Source organism: Rutidosis leptorrhynchoides, chromosome 1, assembly GCF_046630445.1.
Source record: "Rutidosis leptorrhynchoides isolate AG116_Rl617_1_P2 chromosome 1, CSIRO_AGI_Rlap_v1, whole genome shotgun sequence".
NCBI lineage: Eukaryota > Viridiplantae > Streptophyta > Magnoliopsida > Asterales > Asteraceae > Rutidosis > Rutidosis leptorrhynchoides.
This window is the reverse complement of record NC_092333.1, coordinates 88,389,092-88,401,809: the sequence shown is the minus strand read 5'-3', so window position 1 is coordinate 88,401,809 and position 12,718 is coordinate 88,389,092. Positions and strand designations below refer to the sequence as shown.

The window sequence follows — 12,718 nt, the reverse complement described above, 5'->3', positions numbered from 1 at the left end:
TAATTGAGATTGATATTTACATGATTAAATGTTTCTAACATGTTAAGCAATCAAACTTGTTAAGACTTGATTAATTGAAATATGTTTCATATAGACAATTGACCACCCAAGTTGACCGGTGATTCACGAACGTTAAAAATTGTAAAAACTATATGATGACATATATATATGGATATATATATAGTTAACATGATACTATGATAAGTAAACATATCATTAAGTATATTAACAATGAACTACATATGTAAAAACAAGACTACTAACTTAATGATTTTTAAACGAGACATATATGTAACGATTATCGTTGTAAAGACATTTAATGTATATATATATATCATATTAAGAGATATTCATACATGATAATATCATGATAATATAATAATTTAAAATCTCATTTGATATTATAAACATTGGGTTAACAACATTTAACAAGATCGTTAACTTAAAGGTTTCAAAACAACACTTACATGTAATGACTAACGATGACTTAACGACTCAGTTAAAATGTATATACATGTAGTGTTTTAATATGTATTTATACAATTTTGAAAGACTTCAATACACTTATCAAAATACTTCTACTTAACAAAAATGCTTACAATTACATCCTCGTTCAGTTTCATCAACAATTCTACTCGTATGCACCCGTATTCGTACTCGTACAATACACAACTTTTAGATGTATGTACTATTGGTATATACACTCCAATGATCAGCTCTTAGCAGCCCATGTGAGTCACCTAACACATGTGGGAACCATCATTTGGCAACTAGCATGAAATATCTCATAAAATTACAAAAATATGAGTAATCATTCATGACTTATTTACATGAAAACAAAATTACATATCCTTTATATCTAATCCATACACCAATGACCAAAAACACCTACAAACACTTTCATTCTTCAATTTTCTTTATCTAATTGATCTCTCTCAAGTTCTATCTTCAAGTTCTAAGTGTTCTTCATATATTCTACAAGTTCTAGTTACATAAAATCAAGAATACTTTCAAGTTTGCTAGCTCACTTCCAATCTTGTAAGGTGATCATCCAACCTCAAGAAATCTTTGTTTCTTACAGTAGGTTATCATTCTAATACAAGGTAATAATCATATTCAAACTTTGGTTCAATTTCTATAACTATAACAATCTTATTTCAAGTGATGATCTTACTTGAACTTGTTTTCGTGTCATGATTCTGCTTCAAGAACTTCGACCCACCCAAGGATCCGTTGAAGCTAGATACATTTTTCTCTTTTCCAGTAGGTTTATCCAAGGAACTTAAGGTAGTAATGATGTTCATAACATCATTCGATTCATACATATAAAGCTATCTTATTCGAAGGTTTAAACTTGTAATCACTAGAACATAGTTTAGTTAATTCTAAACTTGTTCGCAAACAAAAGTTAATCCTTCTAACTTGACTTTTAAAATCAACTAAACACATGTTCTATATCTATATGATATGCTAACTTAATGATTTAAAACCTGGAGACACGAAAAACACCGTAAAACCGGATTTACGCCGTCGTAGTAACACCGCGGGCTGTTTTGGGTTAGTTAATTAAAAACTATGATAAACTTTGATTTAAAAGTTGTTATTCTGGGAAAATGATTTTTATTATGAACATGAAACTATATCCAAAAATTATGGTTAAACTCAAAGTGGAAGTATGTTTTCTAAAATGGTCATCTAGACGTCGTTCTTTCGACTGAAATGACTACCTTTACAAAAACGACTTGTAACTTATTTTTCCGACTATAAACCTATACTTTTTCTGTTTAGATTCATAAAATAGAGTTCAATATTAAACCATAGCAATTTGATTCACTCAAAACGGATTTAAAATGAAGAAGTTATGGGTAAAACAAGATTGGATAATTTTTCTCATTTTAGCTACGTGAAAATTGGTAACAAATCTATTCCAACCATAACTTAATCAACTTGTATTGTATATTATGTAATCTTGAGATACCATAGACACGTATACAATGTTTCGACCTATCATGTCGACACATCTATATATATTTCGGAACAACCATAGACACTCTATATGTGAATGTTGGAGTTAGCTATACAGGGTTGAGGTTGATTCCAAAATATATATAGTTTGAGTTGTGATCAATACTGAGATACGTATACACTGGGTCGTGGATTGATTCAAGATAATATTTATCGATTTATTTCTGTACATCTAACTGTGGACAACTAGTTGTAGGTTACTAACGATGACAGCTGACTTAATAAACTTAAAACATCAAAATATATTAAAAGTGTTGTAAATATATTTTGAACATACTTTGATATATATGTATATATTGTTATAGGTTCGTGAATCAACCAGTGGCCAAGTCTTACTTCCCGACGAAGTAAAAATCTGTGAAAGTGAGTTATAGTCCCACTTTTAAAATCTAATATTTTTGGGATGAGAATACATGCAGGTTTTATAAATGATTTACAAAATAGACACAAGTACGTGAAACTACATTCTATGGTTGAATTATCGAAATCGAATATGCTCCTTTTTATTAAGTCTGGTAATCTAAGAATTAGGGAACAGACACCCTAATTGACGCGAATCCTAAAGATAGATCTATTGGGCCTAACAAACCCCATCCAAAGTACCGGATGCTTTAGTACTTCGAAATTTATATCATATCCGAAGGGTGTCCCGGAATGATGGGGATATTCTTATATATATGCATCTTGTTAATGTCGGTTACCAGGTGTTCACCATATGAATGATTTTTATCTCTATGTATGGGATGTGTATTGAAATATGAAATCTTGTGGTCTATTATTATGATTTGATATATATAGGTTAAACCTATAACTCACCAACATTTTTGTTGACGTTTTAAGCATGTTTATTCTCAGGTGATTATTAAGAGCTTCCGCTGTCGCATACTTAAATAAGGACGAGATTTGGAGTCCATGCTTGTATGATATTGTGTAAAAACTGCATTCAAGAAACTTATTTTGTTGTAACATATTTGTATTGTAAACCATTATGTAATGGTCGTGTGTAAACAGGATATTTTAGATTATCATTATTTGATAATCTACGTAAAGCTTTTTAAACCTTTATTGATGAAATAAAGGTTATGGTTTGTTTTAAAATGAATGCAGTCTTTGAAAAACGTCTCATATAGAGGTCAAAACCTCGCAACGAAATCAATTAATATGTAACGTTTTTAATCAATAAGAACGGGACATTTCATGTTGTTATATATAGATACGTCAAATTGTAATCTTTATATTAAATTAACGAGGTATCGTTTAGTTAATATAAAGCCCATTAATAGCCCATAGTCTAATTTTCACAAGTGTCGTTCTTTTGTCCAAACCCCAATTATGGTACAAAGCCCAATAACCCCGTCTTTATTATTTAGCCCAACATCATGATTACTTCGATTTAAATAAGCATAATAATAACTTAGCTACGAGACATTAATTTAAAAAGGTTGAACATAACTTACAATGAGTATTAATCGCGTAGTGTTACACGGACAGAATTTCGACTTACAAACTTAAAACTTTCGCTAACATAACCTTATTATTATTAAACTTAAATTAAAATTATAATTAAAATATAAATATAAATATATATTTGAGAGATAGAGAGTAGATGGATATGATGTGTATAAAACGTCGAGCAAACTGCCTTTTTATAGAACCTGGTCAGCTACAGTGAGCCATGCGATCGCATGGGTTTAAGGCTACCAGGCCATGCGATCGCATGGCAGCCATCTCCTGGTCACATTGCATTTTAAACGTGGGCTGCTCGTATTTATTTAATATATAATATAATATATATATATATATATATATAATTTTATATAATTATATATATATTATATTATATTCTTGTGAATAGTTGACTTGTAATTTTAGGTCCGTTGCGTCGCGCGTTGATAGTTGGTTCATGTCCCGGTTTCGGATTTTCGAACGTCCTTTCGTACGATTTAATATCTTGTACTTTGCGTTTTGCGGCTGGTACTCTTGTAATTTTGAGACGTTTCTCATCAATAAATTGAACCACTTGGATTGTACTTTATACTTTTTAGCGTTTTGGTCATTTGCGTCTTCAATTCGTCGAATCTGTCTTTTGTCTTCACCTTTTAATATTTAAACGAATATCACTTGTAAATAGAACAATTGCAACTAAAAGCTTGTCTTTCTTGAAGGATAATGATATGAAATATATGTTCGTTTTTAGCATTATCAATATATATATATATATATATATATATATATATATATATATATATATATATATATATATATATATATATATATATATGTGTGTGTGTGTGTGTGTGTGTGTGTGTGTGTGTGTGTGTGTGTGTGTGTGTGTGGCTAATTAAGATCGAAGTGAATTTTTGGGGGAAGGAGGAAGTAAAAGATTACATACATATAATGTTATTGTTTAAGCAAAAATTGGTGAAAATTTATCAGAAATATTAAATTCTGTGAAAAATATCAACATTCGTTAAAAAGAATATCATTAGATGTCAATGTTTTTGACAAAATCAATAACATTCATTAAATGTAATGTTTTCTGGAGGGAAAATCAATAACATTCATTACATATAATGTTTGTGTATGGGAGAGGTGAGATTGGACAATCCAGTGGCGAATCTAAGATCGAAATTCAATTGGGTCCTATACAATTTGAGTGATACTTTATAATTTTTTTTTTAATTATGACTGTTTACATTAAAAAAAAATATTGATTCTAAAAATATATGGGGTCACATCTTTATATTTAGTGGTGTCCTTTAAGAATTTAGTAGTATTTTAAAAAAAAATCAAAATATTGTGGGGTCAAAGGACCCCATAGCATACATGCTAGACTCGCCCCTGGGACAATCCTTCCCCTATCCAAGAATAAAAACAAGTCATTTCTCCAGCAAGAGTGAAACACTCTCAAAAGTAGAGAAAGTCATCACTCTCTATATTCGATGGATAAAGAGATTGTTTTCGAGTGGACCTCCGGCAAATAAATAGAAAATTTAAAAAAATAAATTAATAAACGCAAATATAAATAAAATTGAGACGCCATGAAAATGGTAGAATCAAATTTTCATGGGTTTTAAATCCTACATGGAATTCAATTTAGTATCTAAACGGCAGTTAATACACCAATAAATCGACGCTTGTTGTTGACTCAAAAATAGAGCCTAATTCATCGGGTTCGCATTTCGGTTTCGAGTTCACGTATCACGGTCGCATTCCAGTTTTGGATTCACGTTTCAATTTCGGGTTTGCGTTTTTCAATCGCGTTCCTGTTTTGGGTTCGCATTACAAAGTCTGAGATTTGAAAACCTCAAACCAAACAGAAAATAGGATATCATATCCCAAGATTTGAAATCCCATAAGATTTGAAATGTTCAAATCCTGAGAATTGAAATCCTTAAATCAAACGCCCCTTAAGAGAAAGACTTGGACATCCATAAACCACCATCCTTACCTTTACAAGACATTGAAAATTAATGCACTATTTCTAATATAACTATATTAATAGTTTAGTTTATCCACGGTGGCTTTATTAACGTTCGAGTTACATTTTTAATTTAAAGATGGTTTTTTACAATTTTGGTAGCACAGATTTTATAGGGATTAATAATTTTACCACAATGAATGACTTGGCAGTATTGAAGTCACGCGAGTCCTGCTTAGGACATTTTATGGTGTATATATTCGTGTTACTATTAAGGGTGTGTGAATTTGCCTTTAAAAAAAACATTGAATGGATGTTTGCTTAAACATCAAATCTAGTTCTAGTACTCGTATAGTATATATGACAAAATTGTACTCTTAATTTTAACTAGTCCGGATCCGGCCTTCGTGGTGCGGCGGGGGCTTTCGGCATGCATATTCATATTTAACGTATCGATGTGTATGTAGAGAAGGGAAACGGCCCATGTGTTAAGATCCGTTTTAGGTGTCGTTGTGGTTAGCGCTTTTTAAAAAGTGTCCGTTTCGAACGTAGTTAGTTTCGTTGTGTTCGTGAAATTATTTCGAGTTGAACGGTGGTGGCAGAAAAATTTAACTGGGGTCGAGCAGGAAGATATGACCCGTTGAAAATTTGGGTGGAGTTTATTTTTTATTTTTAATAAAAATAACAGTTTTACATTTTATACCCTTGAAAATTGAGAAGTATGTACTTTGGACCCTGGATGAGGGGGTTAATGTGAAAATTAAGAGGTGGTTGGGTGGATGTCGGTTGATCAACTGCAAAGTGGTTAAACGACTTAATTTCCCACGTAGTTTAGTACTCCCGTTCCATAATAAGTGTCCTGTTTTTACTTTTTAAAATCACTTTGACTTTAAATATTTTTATTTTTATAATATAATATTTGATATAAATTATATGACTGGATTGAATTTTATATGTACTTTTTAATGGTATAAGTATCACCAACTATTATATAACACAAATAAAGATATTCGAGGTCAAAGTTGAAAAGAATTGACTTTGAAAAGTCAATACAGGACACTTATTATGGAACGGAAGGAGTATATCGAAGGTTTAATTTTAGAAACGTACAAGTGAGAAAATTGTATTTTTATTTTTTTAAATCTAAGATAACCCTACTAGATCCTTTGAACAAAGGTAAGACTCAAATTTATCCATCTCTAAATGTACACCAAATGGATTATTTGAGACCGGGGTTGTGCCCGTCTCCACTTCTCTGACACTACTCAACCTAAAATCCACTTTTAATCGCTCTTTATAGATGGCGGACGATATTTCCGTGTCAATCCTCCTAAGGACCTATAGTTTAACAACAATGAAAATTGGCTATTTTAATAATAAAAGGCATTATTTAGCACTACACTAGTAGTAGAAGTAAGCAGCTAAGTTAGCCTATGATTAGACAATCAAAAATTCGACAACAACAGAGCGCTAGCATTAGTGATAGATCCAAATAGCAAGAATTGCTAATCATCTAAATCATCATCAGAAGCAAGAGTATCTTCATCCTCATCTCGCTTTAGCCTTTTCCATTTGTGTGCTTGCTCCAAAAGTTTCAAAGTGGATGCTTGTGATTCTTCTGGGAAGAGGTAATCTATGTACTCCTCATACCTGCAGTTCACAAATTTTATTTAGATATTAGTATCATCACAAATCTTATAAAACCGATCTACAATAAACACTTATGGCATCCAGCAGATGCAGAGCTTGAATGACTAAATCCAAATTCTTGAAAATTGTAAATCTTCTTCTGACAAATCATTAAATTCAACCCAAGAGTCATACAATGTATCAATTTCTATGGGTATAAAGACACTTATTATTTAAGTCGTCCCTTAAAGTCAGTTCTTCGGGTCTTCGTTAAATTCTCATAGCTTAGCTTTTAAATAAAGGATCCAACATCCGAATAGTAGTATACGTTTATCATTTGAGACATGAATGATAATATACACACAAAATCGAGTTTTTACTGATGATGTTTTACCAAATACAACATAGTCCAAAAGGGGATAAGTGTCAATTCACCAGTAAAGCCTTAACTTGTAGTCAAATAATTGTGAAACTTTTAATAGCCAAATAAAGAAAATACCAGGTCTTTTAGAGAGTTTTATAATAACTTAAAAGGCATAACAGCAACTGACAAATACTACGTGTAGGATTGCTCTTAGCTCACATATAATGAAAGAAACTACTAATACTAGTCAAACGTAATTACACGATAAAGAAGGAAATTTTGAGCGATTATGTTATAATGACTCTGATTGATCTCAAACGATCAAATCATGACTAGTTGCTAAAAAGAAACAGGTGAAGTCTCCATAATATTCAATATTGTAATAATGTATAAATATCTCCAGCATTTTGTTTTAGAAACAAGATTATTTTATCAAGTAATATAACATAATACTTGACGCACCAAAGTAACAGTACACCAAGGTAACCCAACAACCAGTAGTTTGTGAGTTTAAGTCTCACTTGAGACAAAATGTGTAAATAATAAGTGGGCGGGGTGTTTTCGTTTCTTGAAAGTACATATTTCTTGCCATGCCAATTGTTTAATGGGGAAAAATCAAGAACATTCAGCGAAAAAGCATGTCAGGCCATCCCGCCAGCCCATAAACATTTGCATGAATTATTTGACCCGCCCATTAAAAAAACAATAACTGATCAACGCAAAGAACCAAGATCTAATGATTAAAACAAATAAGAACATGTCAAACGACATAAAAGTACAATAACAAGTTCAGTGACATACCCATCAGAACCATCGTCAATTTCAATTTTCCTTTTCTTCTTCAGTTTCATGGGCTGCTGAACACGCACCAGTTGTTTGTCACCCAGATCACCAAAACTGGTCTCTAAATTCAACCATTCTTCTAGTAACACGGCCCGCTCTTCTTTTAGCTCAGGGGCAGACGATTTGTAGTAGTTTATTGCATTTTCAAATACTCCTGATAACAACAAAGTAAAATAACAAATATGAGAATCATATAAAACTCAACAATTCCCTAGTAAATTCATATGAGAAACAGTTTGAATGTAGCCGTGGGTGCATATTAACTAAAGACATAAAACCGCCTTAAATTATGTTATTTGATAGTCAGGTTATTATTTATGTAATATATAAAAAAAATTATTCATTTTCACTAACTAATTATTTTTATATAAATCTGGACAAGAAGATTTAAAATAAACTCTACCAGAACCAAACTATGCCAAAAGTTATGTTTTGACCCGTTACCCGACTCGACCCAACAATTTTGCCATATGTAACTTGGTGAGTAACAAGATTAGATTCTTACTTCTAGCACGTTGAAGGCAAAGTTTCTTCTGTTCGAGATCCACTTCTTGTTCAACTTTTTCCATGGAAAAAGCTTCAAACTTTGCATATGAGATCCACACCTTTAGATGCTTTGTGCGGTCCAAAAGCCGTTCATATAGTTGTCTACTTCTGTCAAACTCTCCTTCTGATTTCTCAAAGTCAATATAGGCCTGCAATAACAAATACCAGTTATTATCCATAACTACAATAAAATTTAAAACATGCACTTACTAGCAAGTTTACCCATTTCCTTATTGGCACACATATAGAGAAGCAGTGATGACAGGTTCCATTAGCAATATTCAACTTTATTGGTGCACTCGGTTATACAATCAGACAATCAAAACAGTGATAACTCTAACAACAACAGTCAAACATAAGGCATGTGTATCTCATTTTAAGATTACTGTTGAGGTGCCAATCGTTTAAAGACATACATATTACACTTTTAAATGAAACTAAAGTTAAGAAAAGTAATTACCTTCCACAACAACTCGGGCATGTCCAGTGCAGGTTGTGCAATCGCAAGTTCAAAAATGGCTCTGGCCCGCTCAGTTTCACCCAAAGACCTTTCCAACTCAGGATACTTGTTCCATGCATAGCAATTTTCAGGAGACCATTCCAGATATTTTGCATATAGCTTCCGACAACGATCTATCTTACCAAGCTGTAGCTCAATCTCAATATACTTCTTGAAAATCTGTAAAATTTAAGCATCATGGGTTAATAAACCTAAATCAAAAGCATATAAACAGGTAAATAACTAACATGATTACACTAAAAGTCAGGTCATGAATTATACCTTGTCTTTAGGAGCCATTCCAATTGCATTCCCAAGAACTTTCCTTGCATCCGAAAGATTCAGCTGTCTAATTTCAAACTGGGCAGCCAACAACCAAATAATTGCAAAAGAAAACTTCTTGTGAGGTATTACCTTTAAACACTGGTTATAAACACCCCTGGTTCGTTCAATATCTCTTGCGTCTAGCTCTTCGTACAAAGCGTAATTGATCCATAGATATATGTATCGTTGCCAATATCTCTTCTCCTCAGCTGGCGGAACATTCGCAATTGCTCTTTCGTACACTTCTCGAATTCTTAATTTGTCCCTAACACTTTCCTCAAGTCTTACATAGTCAAACCAAGAATCATAATTGAAAGGATTGTTTTTAACATGTTGCTCATACTCAAATCTCTTATTCCCAACAATTGCATCTTCAATGCCATCCGTATCACCATATTTCTTCTCAAAAGCAACAAACTTCTTGTAAAGATTTTCAGTCCGACCCTTTGGTATGTGATCTAAAGCAAATTTATACACACATCTTGCTCTCTCGGTTTCTTTACATTTCTCCTCAAACTCAGCAAAAGCAACATATAAAGTCTCAGCTTCTTCATCATCTTCCAACTTAAACTTATCAACTGCTCTTTCATAACAGTTCCTGGCTCTACCAATCTCCCCATATTTCATCTCAAATTTAGCAAATCGAATCCACACACCAACTTTGGGAAGACATTTTACAAATCTCTCATAGATAGCCCGAGCTCGCTCAATCTCCCTGTATCTTAGCTCAAATTTAACATATGAAATCCATGCTTGCTGGTCAGGTTCCCAACTCATCCACCTTTCAAATATCTGTCTAGCACCTGCAAATCATAAATGATATGTGTAAATACAACTTATGCATTAACACAGTTATAAAGAGCAAAAACTTTTACCCGTTAAAATAGTTAGAACTTTACCCTCCCTGACCCAGCATATTACAGCCCTTGAATTATAAAATCAACATACTCAGTTTGATAGCTATACTTACTATGTTTGATATATCATGATTACAACATAGTTTTTGTCTTTCTGATTAGCAAAACTAAATGAGTATGCACATCATTTAAGTTTGTTGTTATGCACTATTAAGTAAAAGTCACTACTTAAATATAGTTCAACAAAATCATCCCTCTTGCCATTTCATTTATATATCCTCATAAATAGTATCTTTAAGTGTATCTAATTATCACATAATGCTAACTCAGAGTCTTACTCAAGTGCTTATACACTGCTATGTGTGCTAACCCACTAGTTTACCTGATTATTATTCCTATAACTAATACTAATCCTACTATCTACTCAAAAGTTTATACAGCTTAGAAATAATGATAAATTCAAGATACTCATTGTAGGATCGTTTAAACAGAATTACACAATCGTTAGCTTATCCGTGCAGCAGCACTCTATCCGTACAGATGTAACTCTTATCCCCGTACGGATGGACTCTACATTATAACGTTGATTTCGTACTAAGTCCAAATGAACGAGGGCCTTACGTTTATGCACCAACACTCATTAAACTTTCTTCACATATAACTCTATCTAGATATCACATTATTATACATTTAACAATTTAACATAACATATGTTCAAAAACTATACACAAAACATGATAAGCCAAAATATATAATGATAACATAATTTTTATAATTAGTAATATTATTGTACCTGCAACATTGCCAAGCATCTCCTCCATATGAATGTACTTAAACCACAACTGATCAACCCTAGGCAACAAAGTAACCGCACGATCCCACACATTCCTCGCATGATTAACAAACTTATTCTTCATCTCCACGTCAGCATACTTCATCCACATTGTATGATCTCTATTATGAACATCAAGAGCTCGTTCCCAAACTGATCTAGCACGGTCAAAATCCTTCTGTGATTCCTCCCATTTAGCATACTTCACCCACACACTCTTATTACGCTTCTGCATCCTTATTGAATCTTCGAATTCCTTTCGTTTACGAAGACGATAGTCCGCGAGTTCAGTTTGATCGGAGATTTCATGTTTAGGTGGTCGGATTTCAGGTTCCTGACGATCGCGAGCTTCACGTAGAATTTGTTCGGCGGTGATTTGGATTGGGGCGGGGGTTTTATTCTTAACCCTAGTTGGACGCGGAAGCTTCAATTCCGTTTCCCTAGGGGTTAGAACCCCTAAATTGGGGTCTCCATCAGGATGCGACATGGTTAGTTGATGAATAATTTTCAGAGATCAGACTAAATTAGGGCCAGTACCGTAGAAGAATCCAGAAGATTGAAGACGAAGAATGTATTAACTTTTTCGAAGATAACCGCCGACGGAGAGGATTTTTTTAGGTATAGAAAAGAAAACCACTACCACGTGTCGTTCTTATACTCCCAATTCAATTCAATTGGCCGACTCCATCTTTTATTATTTTTTTTTATATTTTTAATTTTAGCAATAAGGCTAACTAGTGTGAAAACGATTAAAAAAACGTTTTCAACTAAAAGATACAAAGTGTAGTGACCCGATAAAATTGTCATTGACGGCGCCGTCTACTTAGGTCTCGTTACGTGGTCATAAGTCTTTAAAACAACGTTTGACCAAAATATGTCCCATTCATTTCAATTATAAAGATGTTTTAAGGTTTACAAAGTAGGTTCGACGACCAAACATGTTACAACGTTTTAAGTACAATTGAAACCTATGCGACACAAATCAAGTTAAGTCAAAAGACGCTCCACGTATGCATGTATACTCAACATCCAAGCAAGTATCAAAAGTAATGAGCGGAAGCATGTATCACAAAACGTTCAAGGACCTGAGAAAAACATAGAAATCTGTCAACGAAAACGTTGGTGAAATCATAGGTTTAAGTAAGTAAGTACAAATGAACCACAAGATTTATATCATTGAAATAATAGTAAACCATTCTAAAATTTGTTATCACGAGCACCCAATTATCAAGGCTTAACTTTTCATCCATAGAACCCCATCACAATAGTGTTAGAACATACACTGTTTCTCGAAAATATATTTCATCCGAATAACGGTAGCGAACCGTCCGAATGAGGGTTTGTCAAACCCATATGGCCATACAACATAAGTTCTCGC

At 33.0% G+C, this 12,718-nt stretch overlaps 1 protein-coding gene across 1 annotated transcript; it reads right to left on the bottom strand.

Moving 5' to 3' along the window:
* Positions 1 to 6,731: 6,731 nt before the first annotated feature.
* On the bottom strand, positions 6,732 to 11,931 carry LOC139862706 (uncharacterized). Its single transcript, XM_071851332.1, has 6 exons — positions 11,302 to 11,931; positions 9,610 to 10,454; positions 9,289 to 9,507; positions 8,788 to 8,977; positions 8,241 to 8,436; positions 6,732 to 7,096 (listed from the first exon to the last, which is right to left on the bottom strand). The coding sequence occupies exons 1-6, from the start codon at positions 11,825 to 11,827 to the stop codon at positions 6,952 to 6,954; spliced, it is 2,121 nt and encodes a 706-aa protein (XP_071707433.1). The 5' UTR covers positions 11,828 to 11,931; the 3' UTR covers positions 6,732 to 6,951.
* Between the last annotated feature and the right edge of the window lie 787 nt (positions 11,932 to 12,718).